The sequence below is a fragment of the Thunnus maccoyii genome, chromosome 22, assembly GCF_910596095.1.
Source record: "Thunnus maccoyii chromosome 22, fThuMac1.1, whole genome shotgun sequence".
NCBI lineage: Eukaryota > Metazoa > Chordata > Actinopteri > Scombriformes > Scombridae > Thunnus > Thunnus maccoyii.
In genome coordinates this window covers 23,284,055-23,308,038 of record NC_056554.1, presented here as the reverse complement: position 1 = coordinate 23,308,038, position 23,984 = coordinate 23,284,055, and the positions used below count along the sequence as shown (strand labels likewise).

The following is a 23,984-nucleotide window of genomic DNA, read 5'->3' as shown; positions in this document are numbered from 1 at the left end:
TTATGTGTTGAATCTATGACATTGGGAGTGGTTGCCGTTGTAATTCAGCGTTTTTAAGCTTTTCACCAGATATAAAACCGCTTTTATTTTAAGAGAGCTCACAGGAAGTCCTCTCACCCGTTAGCGTTAGCTTCACAGCGGAGCATTCAGGCCCAGTCAAAACAATGCAGCTTAGCTGGCCTGCTGCGTCTGACCAGCGGCTAATATTCAGCAAATTATTAACGGGAAACCCCGCCGAACAGTTCGTGTCCAGCCAGTGTTGCGTTTAGGTAAAGTTTAGTCGCTTCGTTCTCGTGGTTAGTTTAATCTTGAGCTGTCTGCGTGGACGCGTTTCCCGTGGGTGTTTGTGTTTTGTTCTCGGTGATGGCTGGGAACGGAGACGGCTAACGGCAGCCTGAGAGCGGCGGAGGGGAGCGGCTGAAAACACGAAAAAAACGGGAAAAATAAGAAAGAAAAGAGGGTGAAAACGTGTCGAAATTAAAAAAAAAAGATTAAAGCGCATTGATTAACCTCCTGGTCGGACGACTGGTTATCATGGTGGAGTAGGCGGCTCCGGGGTCGACGCTAACGACGCTCCTCTGACCGACCGACCGACCGACGGACGGTTCGCTCTCAACGGGGAGTCTCATCATGGCCCCGGGCTCTCTGGTGGCGGCCTGCCGCAGTCTGGCCCTCTCTACGTGGCTGCTGTCCTTCTGCTTCGTCCACCTGCTGTGCCTGGACTTCACCGTGGCCGAGAGGGAGGAGTGGTACACCGCCTTCGTCAACATCACCTACGTGGACCCCGCTACCTCGGAGCTCCGCACCGAGAAGACGGAGTGCGGCCGGTACGGGGAGCACTCGCCGAAGCGGGACGCCAAGGGGGTGGTGGTCCTGCCCGCCGCCCTGCACGACCGCCATGCCTGCGACCCCAACACCCGGTTCGCGGTGCCCACTCAGGCCGGGGCCTGGATAGCGCTCATAGCCCGGGGCAACTGCACCTACAAGGAGAAGATCCGCAACGCTGCAGCCCACAATGCCTCCGCGGTGGTCATCTTCAACGTGGGGTCCACTAATGCCAACGACACCATCACGATGCCTCACTCAGGTACGGAGACACTTTATAAACATTTTTATATATTTATCAAGAATTTAATGTTAATATCACACACGTTGCTATACACGAGGGAAATACTGTACAGGCAGGAGTTCAGGTGCAGAACAATTAATGAACATAATTTTCACAAATGATACACTTGAACCTGGTAATGTTTGGTATATTTTGCCTGAAAAAATGACTTAATAATTGCCAAGTATTGTTCTGTTGGTCGACTAATTGATTAATCGACTTATTGTTGCAGCTCTACTTGCTCTTAAAATCCATACTCTGCATGTTTGATGCATTTTATGAAACACAGATTGTCACGTGGGCTTTATGTTAATATCATATGCATTGTTATATATTGAAATACTGTATGGTGATTATAGTTAAGTGCCGCTGGGCTGTTTTTAGCTCACTGAAATGAACTATGAAGCTACTATATTTAAGTTTCTTGTATGCAAATGCAATATGTGTTTGTGTAAACCCAAGTTATTATCACATTCATTAAATAAAGGTGTTTTGATTTTGTCTTAATCATAAACTAGTTAATTAGTCAGATTTTTCTAATATTTCTTGGCCTTGACAGATATTGTGAAATATAAGTAGATAATAAAAGTATCTCCACTGGTTAATATTTTATTTTTTTCCTCATTGCACAGCCAAACATGTTACCTATTAAGCTGCAAAATAGGACATAATAATAATAATCTAGTGTTGTAATTATATAAAACCTTTATCTTATCAGGGAAACTTCCTGGTTCAAGACAAGCAGCAACATAAAGTTTTAGACAAACAACATAAAAACAAGTATAAAACAATAAAATAATGATAAAATTACAATAAAAGCGATACTAGAATTGGACTAAACAGCAGTAAATTGAGGCATTAAAAACTTCCCAGAACCCCAACTGACATTGGCTGATAGATGATGATGCACAGATTTCCTGCAGAAAAAGCTTTAAACCTGCCAAGAGAAACCAGCGACTGTAATTTTAATGCAATAATTTTAAAAATAGCATATTTTTAAGTTGATTTCAATCCCCCTGGCTGCAAGCTGTGGCGATGCTCAGTCTGCTATGAGGGATTTTATCCAGTCCCAGTCAGTCTAAACTGGTTAACAGACTTGTTCCAAGAGCCAACAGACAAACTGCTGACTGAAGGTCTGTGGCCACTGCCGGACAAGTTTTTTTCATTATTGATTAATCTGCGGATTAACTCTCTCGACTTATCGAAGAATTGTTTGGTTTGTAAAACGTCAGGAAATAGTTGGAAGAATCCCCATCGCAGCGTTCCAGAAAGTTGATATCTTGTCGTCCAACCAACAAAGGCTGCGACTAACAATCATCTTCATTATCAATCAGTTGTTGGTGATTTTCTTGATTTACTTAATTACATGTTTGGTCTAAAAAAATGTAGAAAATGATGAAAATGTTTCCCAAAAACCCAACATGACAAATGTCTTGTTCTGTCCACAAACCAAAGATATTCAGTTTACTGTCACAGAAACTAAAGAAACCACAAAATATTCACATTTGAGAAGCTGGAATCGAAGAATTTTAGCATTTTTTTTCTTATAAACTATTAATAGATCAACAAAATAGTTGGCGATTCATTTTCTGTCGATCAACTGATACAACCAAGAAACTCTGTTTTAAAGCTGCGACGATTAGTTGCCAACTATTTTAATAACTGATTAATCGTTTTGAGTCTCTGGTTCCTGCGTCTCAACTGTGAATATTTTCTGGTTTCTTCAGCCCTCTATGACGGTAAACTAAATATCTTTGAGTTATGGACCGTCGGTCGGGACAAAACCAGACATTTGAAGATGGCATCTTGGGGTTTTTGGCGAACGTTGATCGACATTTTCCACTATTTTCTGCAATTTTATGAGACAAAACAACTAATGGATTAATTGACTAATTGCTGCGGCTCCGCTTGCTTTTAAATTCCATATTCTGCCTGTTTGATACACTTTTTTTTTTTTAAACACAGCCTGTCATGCGGAGCAGGGATTCCCAGACCTACAGTCAGTTGATAAGAGAAAACACTCTCCGCTAATTTGATTATGTGCAGAGAAACTCCATGTGACGTCTGTTATTAGTCATGATTTAGTGTGGAAAGGCAGAACAGACTGACTGTGCAGAGGGGAGAAGTTGTTTTTATTCACTCTGTCAGACACGCAGCTGTTTCTCTGTCAGCTGGAAACTCCGTCAGGGATCCCTGAAGGTCCCCAGACGCCAGTTTTGGAACTATTAAAACAGGAAATACTGAACTGAAGAGTGTGTGTGTTTTACTTTAAATCCTCTTTCTCATGTGCAGCTTCACCCGGACGTTTTCAGTGTCACCACAGGAGCCGGAGTCGATTATTACAGAGGAGTTGATCTGGCGCTTTTCCCTCGTCCCCCCATGTCCTTGGTGAACTTTCTGGGAATCGTTCTTTGGACACATGAGTGCACATATTAAATAATTTCCCCCCCAGAATAGCATCTGCACCAGGGTTCAAAAGTCGGTGTGTTATCCAGCGCTGAACCCAGATACTCGTACTTTTGTTTGTTCACTTTCGTAACGTAGGTTTGAACTATTCTGATCCGGATTATGAGGCTTTTTAACAGTTCTGGTTCTTACTCCAATCCTGGTTATGATACTTGTTCTAAGACGAGACTTTACGATTGTTCTCATTTTTAATTCATCTGCTGCTTATTTTCATGATTTAATCATTTTGTCTGCAAAAATTGCTCATTATAGTTTCCCAGAGCCAAATTCTTCGTTTTATTTGACAATTAGTCCAAAATCCCCCAAAAACTCACTTTACTCTACGACTGCGAGTAAAGACTGTTTATTATAGTAGATAGTATAGATACTTAATTTCTAGATTAATCAATTATTCTATAAAAAGAAGTCTATAAAACATCAGAAAACTGAAAAATCAATACATCCTTGCGCAGAAAGTTGTCATTAAATGTCTTGTTTTGTCAAATCTACAGTAAAATTTTTATAATTGACTAATTATTAATGGGAGCCTTTTATTTTTGCAAATGTTGCTTTTATTTGTCAGACATGTAGAGCTGCAACTAACAATCATTTTCATCATCGATTTTAATCTGCTGATTATTCTCTTGATTCATAGTTTTGTCAATAAAATAGTGCAAAATGAGCGTCTAGAAACCACAGTGACGTCCAGTTTTATCTAATCAACAGTCAAAACTGAAGATATTCAGTTTACTATCATCACGTTTGAGAAGCTGCAACCAGCAAAAGTTTGAACATTTTTCCTTTTTAATAAATGACTACAACAATTAATCAATTATCAAAATGATATTGATATTAAAGTGAATGTCTTTTGGACTGTTGGTTGGACAAAATAATAACTAAAGAAGTAACCTTTGACTCTGGAAATTATAACAGACATTTTTCACTTTCACTTCAAGTATTATTGAGGAAATAATCAGCAGATAGTGAAAATAATTAATAGTTGCAGCCTGAAATTGATTATCAGATTGAGTCTCTTTAGTACTTTTTGGGCTGATTTCTGCTTTATACTTGTCATATGACTTGAAGAAGAAACCAAAATATATTGATAGCAACAATCATCTTTTCATTCAGCAGATTAAGGGCATCATTTACCGTCATTAACGGTGTAATCGACTAATCGTCGCAGCTCTTAATTACGATAAATTAAATCTATTTTTCTGGCTTCTCTCTTTCTTGCATAACACTGTAGTTTTACCTCTTCAAGCCTCTGAAAAGTATTCAAACTAAATGATCTGAGAAGCTAAAATCTCTTCAAACTGAACTGCTGACAGTCGTAACGACGGATCACAAGGAGACGTTTCTTTATCTTAAAGAGTCAAATAGAAGTTTGGGAAGCACTGGTTTAAGAGTCTATACTGGGAGAGAGAAAAAAAAAAAGCTTCTGTGGTCCAGTCAGGCCTGTCAGCAGTGAAAGAGTGTTAATCCGCCTGAAAACAGTCTCTGTGGAATCAGCTGGCTTTATCATTCCAGCGTTCATCCCACAGATCAGTTTAGAGCTGCTGATAACAACGAGCTGGTTTGGTTTCTGCTACCACGACCGTTTTTCTAAAGTTAGAATAATGACACGTAGCGTGATTTGCATATAAACTATAGAAGCAGCAGCAGCAGCAGCAGTGAGTTTGCAGAGATGCTGGAAGCCTTCCTAAGACTGATAAAACCTGGCTGGGACCTGGTCGTTTTGGTCTCATGCCATCCAGGGCAGGAAGTTGTCATCAGTTTGTACAGAGAAGCAGGATGTGTTGTAATTTGACTGTGTCTGCTCTGTGGCCTCGTCAATGAACCACAGCCAGACTGACGGCAAATGACTTTATTTTTTCCGTCTCTCGCTTCCTCAAAAACACTATTTGAGGCTCATGTGGTTGTTATGAGCAGGTTTAGATAAAGGTTCGGGTTAAATGTGACACATATTCTGCACGTTTCCAGCTCTGTATTTATATTCTGGGGCTCTACTGGAATATCTTTGCCCGATTTCTGGTTAAAAACTCCTTATTTATCTTCTACTGGTCCTTTATGCAGCCCCTCAGTTCAGCCTCTGTCTGAAACAGGCTCCTGTCTCTTTAAGGCTCCGCCTCCCGATGAGCCCACTCTGCTCTGATTGGTCAGCTTCAGGAAGCTTCAAACAAACTATAGCAGCACGATTTAACTTCCTTTTCTTCTTCTTTACTCAAAATATAAACTTATCAAATACATCCGTACATGTTGGAGCTTGAATCAGATCAGATCCAAAATAGACGAGCGGGCAACGTAAACAACACATGGGGGAAAACCTTAGCAACAACCTTAGCAACAAAGACTACTGAATGGACAGCCGTTTGCGGGCATGTGGGAACAGTCTGACGTCATCACAAGGAGGAAGTAGAGGTAAACGAGGCCTTCAGAACCATGGATGTATAAGGAGAACTGGATACAGCGTTGGAGGCGGGGCCGCGTTCATTCCTATGAAAGCTGCTCAGTGGCGCATGAAGCCAAAAACGTTCGACTTCCGCGTATAAAATTACCCGGGTCTTCTGGGATCATTGGGCCCATAGAGCAAGCGCACTGGTGGCTTTCGCTAGCCAAGTCGGCTACTTCCAGTTTAGCCCTCCAGCTAACTTGAACGGGAATAACGAGTCATTTCATGGAGGTTGTGATGCTTAAAAAAAAATGTATCCGCTGATTTACAGACGTCTTTGTCACAATGTAAGTCTATGGGCCCGATAGCATCACATGACGTTATAATTACACAATTTGGCCACTATGTCAAATTGGCCTCACAGCCCGACGCTGTTCAGAGCAGGTTGAATCTGGCTTTTGACTTGCAGCATTTTGACCATGTTTGACATCCGACATTATAACAGTATCAAAATAACAGAAAATCACAGAAAGCCTGATATGTCCCCTTTAAAGTTGATTTTTTTTTTCCTACAATGTTTAAACTCTTTTTGATGTTATTTCTCATTTAGAGTCCAACAAAGCTGCAACATACAGCTCACTGTGTGAAATAACTTAACCATATTTCAGCAGTTGTAGTTGGATTTCAGGACATTTTGATGATAATTGTGATATTTTTATAAGGTTATGGTAGCGTGACAGTTTGATACGACACGTCTGTCGTTACAAGTAGGTGAAGGTTAGCTTAAAGACGTAGGAATGTGTTATGTCGGTGAAGGGTCTCACAAACAGAGAAGTACAGATGTGTGCGGTAGAGACAGACATTGATCCCATGGGTGTATTTTTAGGCAGAGACAAATCGATTGTGTTGGTGTGTGTGTGTTGGAAGAGGAGAGTGTGAGTTCAGCGCTGTCCTCGGGGGGGAATTTATCCAACTTGTGGCAAACAACAACAACAACCACCACACATACACACGTCCTAGGTCACTTTCGGGGACATGACATAGACTTACATTAATTTCCTGGAGACTCACCCTAACCTTAACCTTCACCACTGAGCCAAAAGTCAGGTTTTTCCCAGTTGGGGTCACGGTTTTTGTCCTCAAATGGACCAACCGTCCCCAGTCAACCGGTCCACACAAGTAGCCTGTGACAGACCACACACACATACACATTTGTTTGTTTGTTATTCTGTCGACATAAATAAAGGGAAATGAGCACAAAAAAGTGTGTGTGTGCATCAAAACCCCAGAGCGATAAAAGATCTAGAAGTGTGTGAGGAGTTTATATATTGTGTTTCTGCTGATACTGTGTATTTACAGCAGTAGATGAAGATATATATAATATTCATTCACAAGCTACTTAATCCAAAAAAGAGAAGATCTTGATTCAAAACTGTTGAAACACAGTAAAGAAACTCTCCTTTTCAGTCAGCTTTTCTCCCTCAGAGTTTTCTGTCGTTAATGAGCAGCCCGTCAGTGAAAGCATCTGCATCACTAATTAGCTGTAAACTTGTGTCGACATGGCGACACATTCCCAGCCGCTCTGGGATCCATTTGTAACTGTTGAAACTATTTACTGCACTTTTAACTCCTCCAACACTTTGTTTTTTTGTGTGTGTGTAGCTGCAACGAGACACTGAACGGTTGCTGATTCACCAGTTTTTTTTGATAAACATTTAATTTTTCAGTTAAATATCTCACTGTGGAGATGAACTTTCCTCTGGAGTATTTTCGTCTACCTTTCGGGGTTGTTTGAGGCCGCGTGTGCACTGAGTCAGGCCTCAGTCACAAGGATAACCTCAAATTACCAAATTGCCAAATTTGGATCAAAACAGCCCGAGTGTAGCGGACACACACACACACAGAATCTCATCACACATTTTCTCCTGAGACGTGCCGAGCTGAAGGGGTTTGCGTTCGTACTTATCGTCTGAACAAACACAAATACAAAGTGTGTCTGTGTGCGGAGCCGTTGAAGGTCAGTGTGGTTTAGCTCAGAGCCGAGAGCCGACAATCCTCCGCTAACGTGTCCTTGAGCAACACACTGAATCATTACCAGCTGCACAGCCTGACCTTTGACCTCTTGATTCTCCCCTCAGTTGAAAGAAAAAGGCTGTTTTCTCTCCAAATGAAACACACAAAAAAAAAACTTCTTCTTTTTCTTCTGCTTTCATCTTCCTCCTCTAAACTCTCCATTCATCAGTTTCGGTGCAGTTGCTTTTCAAAATAAATGTAGCATTTCAGGAACAAACAGCAGGATTTTGAAATCGTACATCGGCGCGTGTGTGTGACGGTGAGGTGCAGGCGAGGGCGAGGTGTGGTGAGAGAGCATGTCAATTTAAGGTGGACTGACCTTTAAGGTGAACCAGCTATTCTCATTTAGACCAAGTCCACATTGATGCAGATATTTTGCAAAACAGACATTTTCCTTTATGTTTTGGCCTCTCATCCACACATTAACAGTTTTATAGGTCACTAAAACAGATTTTTTTTTTTAAATGCCTTCTAAAGTGCAGGGTTTTTTTTTTCTGTGTATCCGTGTGGATCATGGATGTATTATAAGAGCTGGATACTGGACTAAAAATGGCGCCCATTCAGTCCTATAGGAATTGCTCGCCTGGCACATACGCCAAAAAAGGTTTCTAGCTTTGGGGTTTGCTTCCGCGTTGTGCGGCCCACTGAATATGCGCAGTAGTGTTTCCCCTGTTGGCCCCGCCCACGAGCTCCCACTCGGCCCATAGACTTTACATTGTGATGATGTCACAGATTTCTAAATAGTTTTTCTCGGCTTGAGCAAAGTTTTACAAACAGAAAACCTCCATGAATAAAAAGTTCATAATAGAAAGAGTCATAATTGACGTTGTTTGCAGTTCGAGGCGTCCTGTCAACAGTTTTACAGGCGTCTCTTTTATAATGGTGGTTTATGGGGGAAAATCCTTTTTGGCGCTGCAGGGGGATTTTTCGCTGCAATACCTTGAGTGGCCACTGGGAAAAATTGGCTGCAAGGCTGAGCGGTGGCGTCCTATACAGCTCTTATTATACATCCATGGTGTGGACACTTTATCGCCACCTACTGGCCCGGTGTGCTCGTTTGAGCGCTTGTAGTCGTTTTTGCGATATCGTGTGTACGGAGATATTTTGTAAAACAACAGCCATATGGACAGATTTTTTTTTTTTTCTTTTTAAACGGAGGGGAAAATATCCGTATACGTGTAGACGAGGCCTTAGTGACAGTCTCAGCGATAGCATCAGTGATAACGTTACATAAATAACAGAAAATCACAAAAAGGAAGCTCTTCCACTCATTATGGACAAGTGAAGATTTTAGTAACAACTTAAAGTAATTAATTGTTTTGTAATTGGTTAATCCATCCGTACAGTTTGTTCCACTTATCCAGATCGTATTGTTTCATTATATTACCAGGAATTATTTGTAAATACAGCTGGGAAGTGTTGACAAAAATGTGAATGAAAAGGTCTTAACTTGGTGAACCTGCAGTTGTTTGTCAGTCTGGCGGATATTTGACTCATAAATCTTAAACACAACAATCACTTCCTGAGATCAGTGTTTGTTTATGTACAACAGCATTGTGGTTTTATGAAGCTTTATGGCAGCTCAAGTCTTAATTAGCTAATTAAAGTAGTAGTAGTAGGTATGAAAATCAAATATCAAATTAACTAACTAAAGTAGAATGTAAATGGAGGTAAATCACCTCTTTGAACTCGTATATTTGTGTTTCTCCTCCTCGTCTTCAGGTACAGGTGAGGTGGTTGCCATCATGATCCCGGAGCCAAAAGGCCGCGAGGTCGCATCGCTGCTGGAGCGCAACGTGACGGTCACCATGACAATCACCATCGGGACAAGGAACCTGCAGAAGTACGTCAGCCGGACGTCGGTGGTGTTTGTGTCCATCTCCTTCATCGTGCTGATGATCATCTCCCTCGCCTGGCTCGTCTTCTACTACATCCAGAGGTTCAGATACGCCAACGCGCGAGACCGGAACCAGGTACACAAACACGCAAACATATTTACTTTATATGACAATCAAGTTCAAGTTCTTTACGGTAGGAAATTGGTAAAAGATTATTATAATAAACAGCTTGTGAAGTGCTTTTGGATGAACCTACAGAGACTCTGCAGCTCCTCTCGGCTTTATGGAGCTTTATAGTGAGTTTCAGCTCATTGTTTATCTGTCCGGCTGCAACTTTACTGTTCTGGTTCACTCTCAGCGCTCTCATAGTGTCGTTTTCAGAGAAAAAGCTGTAAAAAGCCGCTGTACACTACCTGCTCAGCACCAAACAGACACAGTTAGCTGTAGACTAGCTGGTGAACATAGTGGATCATTTAGCAGCTAAAGAGCCAGATATTTCCCTCAGGAGCTGGTGGAGACCAAAAACAGAGCTAAAAGAGAGTGAATATTGGACTTACATTCACCAGGTGGACAAAAACACGACTCCAAATGAATGATAATGTTGCTTGATGTGGAAATAAGCAACTGTTTGCTAACAAGTTCAACATATCAACTTAAATATATCAGAGTTGTGTTCACTACTTGTTTCTGCTGAAAACAAATGGTCAAAAAGATCAGTTCATGCAAATTAAGTAAAGTGAAGTCATAATTAATTATAATAAATTACATGAACAGTCATTTTATAACATTATCTATTGGTCCTGGTCCCATTATAGAAGTTATTTTCCTTTTTTGAAAGATAAAATCCATTATTTTTGTCCACTTCCAGAAATCTGTCTCATTCTAGCAGTTGACTGGTAAGCTAGTAGGTTAAATGTTGATCAGTACAAGTTTTGTGGCAAATTTACAACAAATTTACCTCTGCTGAAGCTTTTATTAGTCAATTAGTCGAGTAGCTGATAGAAAACTAATCGCTACTATTTTGATAATCAATTAATCGCTTTGAGTTATGAGTTCAGCCTCTCAAATGTGAATATTTTCTGGTTTCTTTAGTCTCTATGACAATAAACTGAATATTTTTGGGTTGTGGACAAAACAAGACATTTAACGATGTCACTTTAGCAAACGACATTTTTCATTTTCTGACATTTTATATACAAAACAACTAATCGATTAATCGAGAAAGCAATGATCAGATTAATCCATAGTAAACATAATCTTTAGTTGCAGCCCTAAAGCAGCTCAAACAGCTCTGAACCACCATCTTGTCTTTCAGTGAAAGAGGAGACTGAAGCTGCTCTGAGTTTGTTCTGGTTTAAATCAGTTTTTTGAGGCGTGTTCAAGCTAAAACGATATGTTAAGTTGTTCTTTAATGACGGTATTTTAATCCCTCTAAAAGCTCACAAAGAAGAGTTTAAAAAGAGGGAAAACCTGGAAGAGGAAACTCTCAGAGGAAGCTGGATGTGTGTTGTGCAGCAGAGCGTCTGTTTAGATGAGATCAACACATTTATCTGAAGTGACATCACACAGCGGTCACTGCTCTCAGTGTTTCATAACGAGATGAAACATCACAGATATCTCTGCCACACTTTCAGGAGCTTCACAGCACACCGGGGGATTTATCTGTTTTCCAGACATCCACCACCGCTGTCTCACTCAGGACTAAATCTATCTGTCATCCTCTCTCCCTCCCTCTCTTTCCTCTTCAGCGTCGTCTTGGCGACGCAGCGAAGAAGGCCATCAGTAAGCTGCAGGTTCGCACCATCAGGAAGGGCGACCAGGAGACGGAGGCCGACTTTGACAACTGTGCCGTCTGCATCGAGGGCTACAGGGCCAATGACGTGGTCCGCATACTGCCCTGCAGGTACACACACACACACACACACTCCCTTCTCCCTTTGTGTTTCCCTGTTGAACTGCGGTGGAAGTATAGTAACAAAAGGAGGCACTAAAAAGACTGTAACGTTGAAATATATCTACTTGATTTGACTCTTGAAGCTTCATATTAGCTTCAGATAAACTTTTAAATACATTTTTGCACAGAAGGAGGACTGTGGATCTGGTGCATTTCCATTGTAAGTGCATTATGAAGGGATCTAATGGTCAGTATGAACAGGAGGATTACAGCAAGAAAAACATGTTTCAGTCTTCATCTAGGAACCTGACTGTTGTTTTAAGACGGTGAACTTGTCCTTAAACCCTAAAACCAACTGTGAGGACAGAAATATCCTCACTTCCAAGGTCTAAAACTCAAATATAGACGTATGAGTGCACTAACATGCCTCAAAACAGACATTTTTACAGCTGCGTCATAATTTGACAATAATATAAGTTTCTGAAGTCCAATTCAGGGGAACATGCATCTGGAAAACAGAATTAATTTAACATCTTGAAGAGTTACGTAAAAATATTCAGGAAAGTGTGAAAAACATCCAGTCTGTTTCCTAAAATTAGCTGCTGAAACCATCAGTAAATCAATCGATTAGTTGCCAACTATCAAATTAATCGCCAACTATTTTGATAATCGATTAATCATTTTTTAGTAATTTTTTAAGAACATTTCCAGCATCTTACATGTGGATATTGATGGTTTCTTTAGTCCTCTATGACAGTAAACTGTTGATGGTTTCTTTAGTCCTCTATGACTGTAAACTGTTGATGGTTTCTTTAGTCTTCTATGACAGTAAACTGTTGATGGTTTCTTTAGTCTTCTATGACAGTAAACTGTTGATGGTTTCTTTAGTCCTCTATGACAGTAAACTGTTGATGGTTTCTTTAGTCTTCTATGACAATAAACTGCTGATGGTTTCTTTAGTCCTCTGTGACAGTAAACTGTTGATGGTTTCTTTAGTCCTCAATGACAGTAAACTGTTGATGGTTTCTTTAGTCCTCTATGACAGTAAACTGTTGATGGTTTCTTTAGTCTTCTATGACAATAAACTGTTTATGGTTTCTTTAGTCCTCTATGACAGTAAACTGTTGATGGTTTCTTTAGTCTTCTATGACAGTAAACTGTTGATGGTTTCTTTAGTCTTCTATGACAGTAAACTGTTTATGGTTTCTTTAGTCTTCTATGACAATAAACTGTTGATAGTTTCTTTAGTCTTCTATGACAGTAAACTGTTGATGGTTTCTTTAGTCTTCTATGACAGTAAACTGTTGATGGTTTCTTTAGTCTTCTATGACAATAAACTGTTGATGGTTTCTTTAGTCCTCTATGACAGTAAACTGTTGATGGTTTCTTTAGTCTTCTATGACAATAAACTGTTGATGGTTTCTTTAGTCCTCTATGACAGTAAACTGTTGATGGTTTCTTTAGTCCTCTATGACAGTAAACTGTTTATGGTTTCTTTAGTCCTCTATGACAATAAACTGTTGATGGTTTCTTTAGTCCTCTATGACAGTAAACTGTTGATGGTTTCTTTAGTCCTCAATGACAGTAAACTGTTGATGGTTTCTTTAGTCCTCTATGACTGTAAACTGTTGATGGTTTCTTTAGTCTTCTATGACAGTAAACTGTTGATGGTTTCTTTAGTCTTCTATGACAGTAAACTGTTGATGGTTTCTTTAGTCTTCTATGACAGTAAACTGTTGATGGTTTCTTTAGTCCTCTATGACAGTAAACTGTTCATGGTTTCTTTAGTCTTCTATGACAATAAACTGTTCATGGTTTCTTTAGTCTTCTATGACAGTAAACTGTTGGTGGTTTCTTTAGTCCTCTATGACAGTAAACTGTTGGTGGTTTCTTTAGTCTTCGCTGACAGTAAACTGTTGATGGTTTCTTTAGTCTTCTATGACAGTAAACTGTTGATGGTTTCTTTAGTCTTCTATGACAGTAAACTGTTGATGGTTTCTTTAGTCCTCTATGACAGTAAACTGCTGATGGTTTCTTTAGTCTTCTATGACAGTAAACTGTTGATGGTTTCTTTAGTCCTCTATGACAGTAAACTGCTGATGGTTTCTTTAGTCTTCTATGACAGTAAACTGTTGATGGTTTCTTTAGTCCTCTATGACTGTTGGTCGGGACACAACAAGACATTTGAGGACATATCATTGGGCTCATCTGGGAAACAGTGATCAACATTTTTTTTCACAGTTTTATGGATCAAACAACTAATCGATTAATCAAGAAAATAATGGACTGATTAATAGATACAGAAAATAATCGTTAGTTGGCTGAAACTCTGCACAGACTGGAGCGAACAGACAACAGAAATAGAAGCTGTTGAAACAGTTTCATAAGCAAAGCTATTAACGGGAACCATGACTAATATTAACACTGATTTATTTACCAGGTGTCTTAAGTTTTTTGGCTTTAGATCAGAGTTAAAAATATCTTAAATTTTAATAATTATTACAAAGTGATTAAAATACTGTTGTGTTTTCATCATTATTAGGAAACTGTGGAGTTCACTGTTTTCTCACGATGAGAGAAAATATTTTAGGATTGTGCAGAAAAAGCAAAAGACTACAATGACTTTTTGTTTGTTTTCCTGTGATCCCAAGACGACAGACTCATGTATTGTATGAGATTATGAAATGAGTTTCACAAGATATCAACAAATAAAAAAAGCATGTTTACCCAGAAAATTTCTTTCCTTGTGTAAGTGCACAAAATGAAAACAGCTGTTTACTTGGTTTTTTTTTTCTTGCGGCATTTTTTTTCGAATGTGTTTTGTGTAAATGCAGATTAAACAGCAGAAGAAGTGATTCCACTTTCTCTTCTTTGCAGACATTTGTTCCATAAGAGTTGTGTGGATCCGTGGCTGCTGGACCATCGCACGTGTCCCATGTGCAAGATGAACATCCTCAAGGCTCTGGGCATCGCTGTGAGTCTGACAGGAAGTGGGAATAAGATTTGTTTGGCTTGTTTTTAACTTGTATCTTATCCAGGAAAAGGTTCTGCTTTGAATTTGGTTACCTGGCTGCAAAATAACCAGATTGGTTAAACTTTTTTCACTCTTTGCTGTTTATTAAGGTGACGGTCTCTGATTAAACACCAGCAGCAGATTAGATCAGCTGTAGCTAAGTAAATCTGTAAAGGCTAAAATAAAAAGTTCTGCAGCTGCCGTCTGTATTTAGACAAAGATCGCTTGTGAGTGAGAAGACGCGTCACTCTGTAACACCGCTGTATGACCGCCAGTGTTTTTGCACTTTCACAGAGTGAAGAAACGAACAGCTGACTTTAAGAATCAACGTTTGAATCTGATCAGCTTCATAGTCGTGAATCAGAGGCTGCAGCTGTTAACTGAATGTGTCAGATACATTTAAACTAATAACAGGTGCCACTGAAAACTCGTGTTTCTGCTTCTCAGCCAATAAAAGGTGATCAGGCAGTTATTTTAGCCTTTATGTACAGATGATGAAAGGTTCCCAGCTGCTGGGTCATGAGTAAACAGGTTCACTTTGTCTAAACAAAAAAAAAAAGTACCAAAAGTACAATTTCCTGCTTCTTAGATAATAGCAGATGCTGCAACATGCAGCTTCACAGTACAAGTAACCTACCAGTGTTGGCTTTGTGGGTCATGTGACCATCACCTTGCACATCCTGCATGATTGTGGCGGTCTTTGCAGAAATGGAGAAGTTTGAACAGCATTGATACACAGTATATTCAGCTTGTTTTTTTACTGGCACTGAACACAAAAAAAGAAAATATGCAGGACAACAACCAAGGATGTATTCAGTTTTCCAGCAAATAAACTGTTGTCAAACATGTGAACAGAATGACCGTAATCTGATATAAAACCCTGCGTATCCGTTGGTGTAACAGATTTATTTCATTTTCCACCAGGTTTTGACTCACGTTCAAGTCAGACAAATGTCTAAATTTAGTTTTTGAATCATAATTACTATTTAAATCGTCTATAAAACCTCTGAAACCAGTGAAAAATGTCATATAAGACAAAGAAAAGCAGCCAATATTCACAAATGACTCACTGGAACTGGGGAATATTTGACATGTTTATTGAAAAATGACTAAATTATCAAAATAGTTACTTATTATTCTTCCATTGCAACTCTAGTTATGTTTAACACTGACAACTTTGGATTTGTAAAGTAAAAAAGAAACATATTGGTACCAAAACTCAGCTCCAGTTACTTTTTTTTGTGAGAAACAGATCTTGTTTGGTCTAACTCTGCTGTCTGTGTGGATCCAGTTGAATGCAGATTGCCTGGATGACCTGCCACTGGACTATGACCTGGCCCTGGGTGGCGTGGGCGGCGTCGGTGTGGGTGGGGTGGGAGGAGTCGGGGCCCTGGCTCTGGAGGCTGTGGTGTCTGGAGCATCCAGTGACGGCACGTTGAGCGAGGGCGGCTCCTCTGTGGTGCTGGACCCTGGCGTGCGACGGGTGGGACTTCCACAGGACTACCAGGACCCCGACACCCTGAGGGACAGCCCTGTGACGGCCACCACTGATACACACACAGGTAACACGCCGTCATACAGGAAGCAGATCTGTGGTGTTAAAGTGACACCCAGTGGTGTTTCTGCCTATAACACTTTTTATTCCTGGTGTTTAAATTTAACTCTTCTTCTGAATGTAGGGCTGCAATTAAATATTATTTTCATTATCGATTAATGTGACGATTATTTTCTTGATTATTCAATGAGTTTGGTCCATAAAATGTTTCCTAGGGCGAAGATGCAACCTGATATGTTTTTGTTTTGTCCACAACCCAAAGTTATTCAATTTACCGTCAAAAAGGACGAAAGGAACCAGAAAATGTTCACATTTAAGAAGCTTTAATCAGCAAAGTTAAACATTTTTTCCTTAAAAAATTACTCAAAACAATTAATCAAGATTTGTTTTCTACTGACAAATTGTTCAATTGACTAATTAATGGTTGCAGCTCTAGATTTTTGAGACAGAAAGGAAGAAAGAATCAATCAAACGTTTCAATTAAGGAGAAACCAGGCTATCGATTTCATCTTCAGTAGACTCACGTTGGCTTATTGTAGCTGGTAGTTTATTGGTTATTGTGACAAATCTGCTAAAGCGCTGCCTCACATCACTTTCTCATCTTATTTCCATGTTTAATTTCCTCCTAAACTAAATTATATGTGTGTATTTTTTAATCTTCTCATCAGGTCTTATATTCAGATCCAGTTGTCTGATCCCACCTTCCCTCCCTCTTCCAGGTGAGCTTCAGCCAATGGCGAGCAGCGCCTCGGTGGCATCACTGGTCATCGCCGTGGAAACAGGTCTTTCAGACGAGGAGGGGTCCACGGAGCAGTCTCAGCTGGGGGACAAATCCTGAGAGCAGCCACAACAGAACCAAACCAGAACCCGGGGCCGAAAAAACAGGCTCCAATCAGGTTCAGACTTTAAACAGACTTCAGACATTAAAACCAGACAGAGCATGACTGGAACCAGGTTCTGGTTTGGACTGGTTCCAGCCAGCACCAGTGTTTGACTGGAATTTTTTTGTTTGTTTTTTTTTTCTGATACAGAACTTCGTTAAACCAAACCAACTTGTCTGAAGTGGACCTAAGTTGAATAAAGGTTTGTATTGGTTTTGATAACCTACTGACCTGGTTCGGCTTCGTTTTTAGTCTCCTTCTGGAGTCGCTGTTTCTGTGGTGCGGCAAGGTCGGATCCAGGAATTAACCTGGACCAACACAGGTGTTATCCAGTGTGTTTACCTTGGTCTGACCTTCCCCTCTCCTCTCCTCGGTTTAACCAAGATTAAACTTAGTCTAACTATCTGTCGTGGCTCTGTGCAGATGTCTTCATTGACCCACATTTGCCTCAGTTCGTGCGGTTTCCAGAAATAGACTATCCACCTACTTTTTTTTTTTTTGGTCTTACCCATCTGTTATTACTGCTGACAAGCTTCCACAGTGACAGAAAGGTCAAATATAAATCTAGTCCTTCATTCACATGTTGTGGAACTTGTCTGGAGATTTCTTGTCTGATTTCGATGGACTTTCGGAGAGCAGATAGGATTCAAATCTAAATCTCCACGAGCCAAAACGAATCACACGTTTAGTCACGGCTGCCAAAACAAAGTCGGTCGATATTCTGCTTCATCTGTAAAACTGGAGGACCAAGTTCACGAGTGCATGAGGACTCCAAAAGTACCAGGAATCTAGATGAACCTGCGTATTTCCTCCTTCAGTAAGGAGTGCTCTTGCCTCTGGACCTATTCTGGAATATTTTCTGTTACCTGGTTTTTCCAGGTAGTGAGGCACAACTAAACAAACCCTGACGGACATGGTATGATGGCGGCTCACTTCTCGTTCCTTGTCTGGATTCTTGGAAGAGTTCATCTCTGCTTAATTTAGCTAATTTTGCCGCTGTTTCTTGATGTGTGCGGTGACTGACTTTCATATTGGAAAGGAGGACTTTTATTCTGAACAGACAATTCAGCAACTTTTTTTCTTTTTTCTAGAGTTTTGCTAAAAGGTCGGACTTTGTCCTGGCAGTATTACAGCTACAGTTTGACTGCAGTATTGAATAGAAACAGTATTATTTTTCTCTCTTATTGCCTGTCTGTATAATTCAAGGCTTCTTTATCTTTACAGTATTCTGACAGTATTCAGTTTGGATGCTCTTTGTGCTTGGCTGTGGTTTTAAACAGGGTTCCCGGGTACATCCAGAAAACTGGAAACACTAACAAAACACTCTTGACAGTTTGCAGGGCTGCACAGAAAACTTTTAAGTATGAGGAAGGTTGTTAAAATGTAAATTCACTACAACAATAATGCAGATTTTGTGACTGTAAAGCACAGATAAAAACAAGTAAAAGGTATATAAACTAACAACAGTTTGTAAAACCTTTCGAAACTCGGCATTAACGGATCTTTTCTAGATATGGTTGTGAGAAAAATGCCACCTGCACCACCACCTGTTCTCCTCTTTAAATAGTTTGTGTTTATACAATTAAAAGAAAAAGATCCGCAAGATAGAAGTGTTGGAGAGACTTTCCTCACCAGTCTTCCATCACGGCCCTCTCTCCTGGATTTTAAACTTTGGTAAGCATCATCCAAACTTTGCCAGGTAGGAACCCTGTCTGTAGTGTTGCCTTGTTTTGATTTATTGCCCGTCCTTCTGTCTGTCTGCCTGACCGCACGTTACCATGGCCTCATGCTGCCTTTTTTAAAAAAAAAAAAAACACCTTGACCTTTAACCCTGTCATCAGACAATCAAGGATCAAGTCTTTTGCTTTCCAGTCAGGGATCTTTTTCTCTGAACTTAAGCAAACCTAAGAAGTGTTTTCAAACCCACAGTCTGTACACCACAGTAGGTGTTAGCTGCTGTTTCCATTTCCAGATTATTAATTAACACCACCAAAACAAGCCGTGAAAGACGATTTTAAAAAGGTACCCAAGTTAGAGTTGTAGAAATACTTTCATAGCTGTAAACACAAGAGTTTAACAAAGAATCCCTCCCTGCTTTAGTGAGTGTTGTTCACTCTATGTGCATCAGCTCAAAGCCGAACATGTAAATATAAAATGTATATTTCACAAGTTCACTACGCCACCGGTGTGCAGACTGCGCAGGGCTGCGGTCGCGCCGTGAGCTTCCTGAAAAACTGAGAGAGATAAAGAGTGTCGTCTATTTTGTTACCAGAGGAGACGTTTATTTTTGTAATGAAGACACCCAGCAGCAAGGACTGATTCCCCCCCCCCCCCCCAACCTCCCCCACCCCACCCCCATGACCCCGCAGCCTGGTGATTCTCAATGTGATTGAGTATTTATCAGGTGGATTTATGTGTTAATTATTCGTGTAATTGTACATACATACAGCACGCAAAGGACCTCAAAGATACAAACCTAAACTATCGTAAATTTGTCCGTAAACATTTGGGATCTGATCGTTTATGTAGCCTGATGAAGATTGAACCTGAGAGAATAGAGCTTGAGTGTAGGACGGAGAACCAACGCTGTACTTAGTTTTGTTCCCATCTCTTTTGATACTGGTGTTTTGTGCCAGTCTAAATGGAAAATAAGACCAGTTTAGAAATAAATGTAAAGAGTATACGAGTCACAACTGTATTGTATCTAGATAACATAATGTCAGACCTTTGTAAGAAATTTCCTGGACCTGCAGACTCCATAAATTTAAGTAGAGCTGCATCTTGCGATCATTTTTCTTATGTACTAATCTGCTGATTATTTTCACAATTAATAATTTTGTTGGTAAAACATCAGAAAATGGTGAAAAATGCCCATCACATCTCAGGGTCAAAGGTAACTTGACTTGTCTGTCCAACTGTTTATCTAAAACCCTGAAATATTAAATCTACAATAATGTTAGACCACAAAAAGCACCAAATTCTCCCATTGTCCATGTTTGCTTGAAAAATTACTTTAACAAGTATTTGGTTATCAAAATAGTTGCTGATTAATATTTGTAATGGACTGACCATCGCAGCTCTAAAGTAAAGCAAATTGTACAACTAGCATCCAAATGTGGACATGATGTGATTTTCAGTAAATCAGTTGACTTTATATTACCGTACAACTATATGTATGGATATTAAAGAGGAAATTTAATTGGTTTTAATGATGAAAAGTTCCATTTTGGGGGATTACAATTGGTACCAAATTGTAAGAGTCTGAAGCAGTACTGGTTTTGTGGTTTTAAGTCCTACCATTGAGTTCAGTTTCTCTCAGACTCAATAGAACAGAAATACTTGTAGTATTTTTTAAGGTTCTTCCTGCTTTGCTTCCTAAGCTTCATCTTTCTTCTCTCCTCGCAGTTCAGTATCAGGGCTGAGGACCAGTTCACTCTCAGTTCAGTCTGTTACCAAGTATATAATAAACACTAGTTAATTTAAACACCAGTAAAATGGTGGATAGCTTATTTGCTGTAATATATGAAGATGATGGATTTGTATGCCTTGTCTTGGCCAATTTTCAGTGAATCTTGTTTTAATTAAAGTCACTTCTTTGTGTTGTAAGCTTTATTTTCCATGAATTTTATTGGGCGTCTTTTTATTTTCACATTTGCACTGTTTCATTCTCTCACTTTTATTAATATGACTTCAATACTACCATCATGGTAGTGGAAATGAACTCGACTAAACCCTCTGAATCAATTTTTGCTTTTCTTCTAGTGGAGACTGAGGCTACTGTGGCATGCTGGTCCCCTTTAGGGCTGGGTATTAAACATAAAATACTGCTTTGTTACTGACTGAAATGGGTCCATAACAATAAGTTGAAAAACGTCAAGTACAGAAATCTATTATTAAATGTTTGGTCAGATTTTGAAATTTCTGTGCTTATTTTTTGATCAGATAGATAGATTTAAAGTTATAATCCTTAACCATTTCATTAAATCAAAACCCCATTTTAAATACAATTTATGGTTGACCTTTTTGTAATTACCTCTCTGTATGGTATTTGTCATTGTTGGTGGCGGAGTCCACTTACCGCCCTGTATTCAAATTGTGATACAGGTTTGTTTGCCTGCACTGTAAAAATATCGGTTATCAGGTTATATTTCGTGCTTTCCTGTTTTATTTCTGACAAAGTATCTGCTCAAAGAGTGGTAACTCTAGTGTTAAACCGCATTTGCCGTTACCACTGGTGACCACAGGTGTCGCCAAATTAACCAGGCTTAAAATTGAAGGGATTGTAACTTTAAATTGAAATGTTGACAGTTTAGACACATTTTATTTGAACACAGTTCACATTTGGCTGCTTGTGTCTAAACAAAATTGAATGTGAACGTTTTTGAAATTATTTTGTAGAAAAACATTTTATAATTTTCAAAGTAACCTATAGGAACAATGTATAGTTTTTGTATCAGTACCAAAACAAACATATCGCATCAGCATTAGAAAAACTTAGAATGATACCCAGCCCTAATACCGCCCACACACTGTTAATACAGAATTTCGGTCAATGAAAATCTTTTGGTCATGCAAATTAAATATTCCTGCTCTTCCTTCATTATCATTAGCAGTTTATAATGAATTAACATACAGTATCTAATGACAAAACATTTTGTCCAATCAAGACTTAACGATTAATGAAGCTGTTCTCCAAGAGCCATTTTGGAAATGTTCATTGCTGCTGTCTTCAGAGCTGAGGAAACATTTTCATTTCATGTTTACAAGGCAGAAAAATTGTTCATAACACTAAATTAGGGACCATAGAGTTTTCTGCCTTGTAACTTAGTCTGATCTCCATTGAAAACCGGATCTCATAACTATGATTTTCATATCTCATAAATATGATTGGTATTTTATAATTAAATATCTCTTTCTTTTATTGTGTTAGATATTTTTTGTTTGTTTTTTGGCAGATGCAGCAAAGGTCCCTGGCTGGAATCAAACCAGGGGCGTTCCCGTTATGTGGCATGTGCAGTAACCATTCTGCTATAGGGGTGCTCCACCAGATTATTTTTAGTAAATATGAGGACATTAGGACTGCAACTAACGTCTCATTTCATTATAGATTAATCTTCCAGTTATTTTCAGGAGCACTGGTAATTCATTAATTGTTTGGTCTTCAAAATGTGATTTTAATTTTTATATATTCCCTCAGCACAAATTGATTGGAATTTTCAAATTACTTAATTTATTTGACCATCAGTCCAAAGGGCTGATAAACTAAAAAATATTTAGTCTAATTTCATATATAACAAAGAAAAGCTTCAAATCATCACACTGGATCTATAAAATGTTGATGTTTGATGATTACATTTTCTGTCAAAGGATTACTCGACCAATTGTTGCAGCTCTACACTCCTAATTATGAGATAATGCTCTTGTAATTTTGAGTTATGGATCTTGAAATTATGATGTATTTTCATAATTATAAAACACAGATCCCACGATTACAAGAATAAAAATCATAATTAAGACCTGTATTCTCATAATTATGAGATGTTTTCCTGTAATCATGAGATATTCCATCATAGTTATGAGATTCAGGAGGTATAATTATGAGATACAGTCTTCTGTTATTCATTTATTTATTTTTAATCTAATGGGTTTAGTAAAGTTTGTGAATAGATCTAGTTATTCCCCTTTTAAATCAAATTTTCAAGAAGCTAATGTCAATCCTGACCGCTATGATGAACCTCAATGTGTTAAAAACGGGACCCTCATGTCACTGCTAGTAATGACGTCTGATTGGTTCCTCTGCGCAGCCCCATTGGCTGTTTATCCCTGTACGCTGTGTTTTGATTGGTTGCTCAGCCTCATTTTGCTGATGCACTTTAATTCTGTTTCTCTGGAAGGTTCTGGAAAAATCTCTTCTTGTCTCTCCCCTCACCTTTCTCGACATTTTCTGCTTTTTTTTTGTCTTTTCTCTCTCGTTTCTGTTTGCTTGTTCAGATTTCTTTGTTTGAAATGTGTGGTTTTGTTTTGTGAGACAGTTTTTAACATTTTGTGAATTGAAACGAAACTGGAAAATAAGGAATAATGTTTAGTAAACATCAAATTACACCTTGTATGTATGTGTACACCAACTGTTCTGATTTGTCTTGTACTACATGATCTTTTTTCATGAAGCAGGTGAATCCTAAGCCACGTGGTCCCATTAGGGATTATACATTTCAATGTCATCTCTAAAGCATGACTTTAAGGAATTCTGTTCAAGTGAAGTTCTTATTTAATCAAAGCTTCGGAGAAGGAAAGTGTAGGGGGAAAGAAAAGAATGCAAAACAAAAGAAAAAAAACAGATCCTTCCAGAGAGATGGTGAGAGTTAAGAGATGATCCGATGCATTTGTAGTCATGGTAACCCTCTTGGCTACCATGACAACGGAGTGTGATATGGTGTCATGTGTGTTTCTACAATATTAACACAGACTTTTGTTTTACAGAACGTCTGTTTGTGTGATCGTCCTGTGCACGCAAACACAAAAAAAACACACCTACATACACACGTGTAAATACAAGGCGGCGTGACGCCATGTTGTTTCTGTGTTTCAGTTGTTGCACGTGTTCTGATTCAGGACAAAATTGAAATAAAATTTTACTGCAAGTTTTTGTTTTTCTTTTTTATTACAGTCTAGTGTTTGTGTGTCATCTTTGGGGGGGAAATTGGAACAATTCCTGGGATTGGAAACTTTTAATTGTACATCTGCATGTTTATACTTTTTACCCTGACTGTGAGAGTAATTTGCTA

The 23,984-nt window shown here is 39.1% G+C and overlaps 1 protein-coding gene across 2 annotated transcripts; it reads left to right on the top strand.

Moving 5' to 3' along the window:
• Window positions 1-91: 91 nt before the first annotated feature.
• Window positions 92-23,840, top strand: LOC121889640 (RING finger protein 150-like). Of its 2 annotated transcripts, XR_006093580.1 has the most exons (7): window positions 92-1,087; window positions 9,741-9,991; window positions 11,605-11,759; window positions 14,628-14,724; window positions 16,055-16,325; window positions 17,038-21,303; window positions 21,341-23,840. XR_006093580.1 is itself a non-coding variant. In XM_042401771.1 (6 exons), exons 1-6 carry the CDS (start codon window positions 631-633, stop codon window positions 17,154-17,156), a joined length of 1,350 nt encoding a protein of 449 aa, XP_042257705.1. In that variant the 5' UTR covers window positions 92-630; the 3' UTR covers window positions 17,157-23,840. The 2 variants fall into 2 exon arrangements, 1 of the variants encoding a protein (XP_042257705.1); XM_042401771.1 differs by having other exon boundaries at window positions 17,038-23,840.
• Window positions 23,841-23,984: the final 144 nt, after the last annotated feature.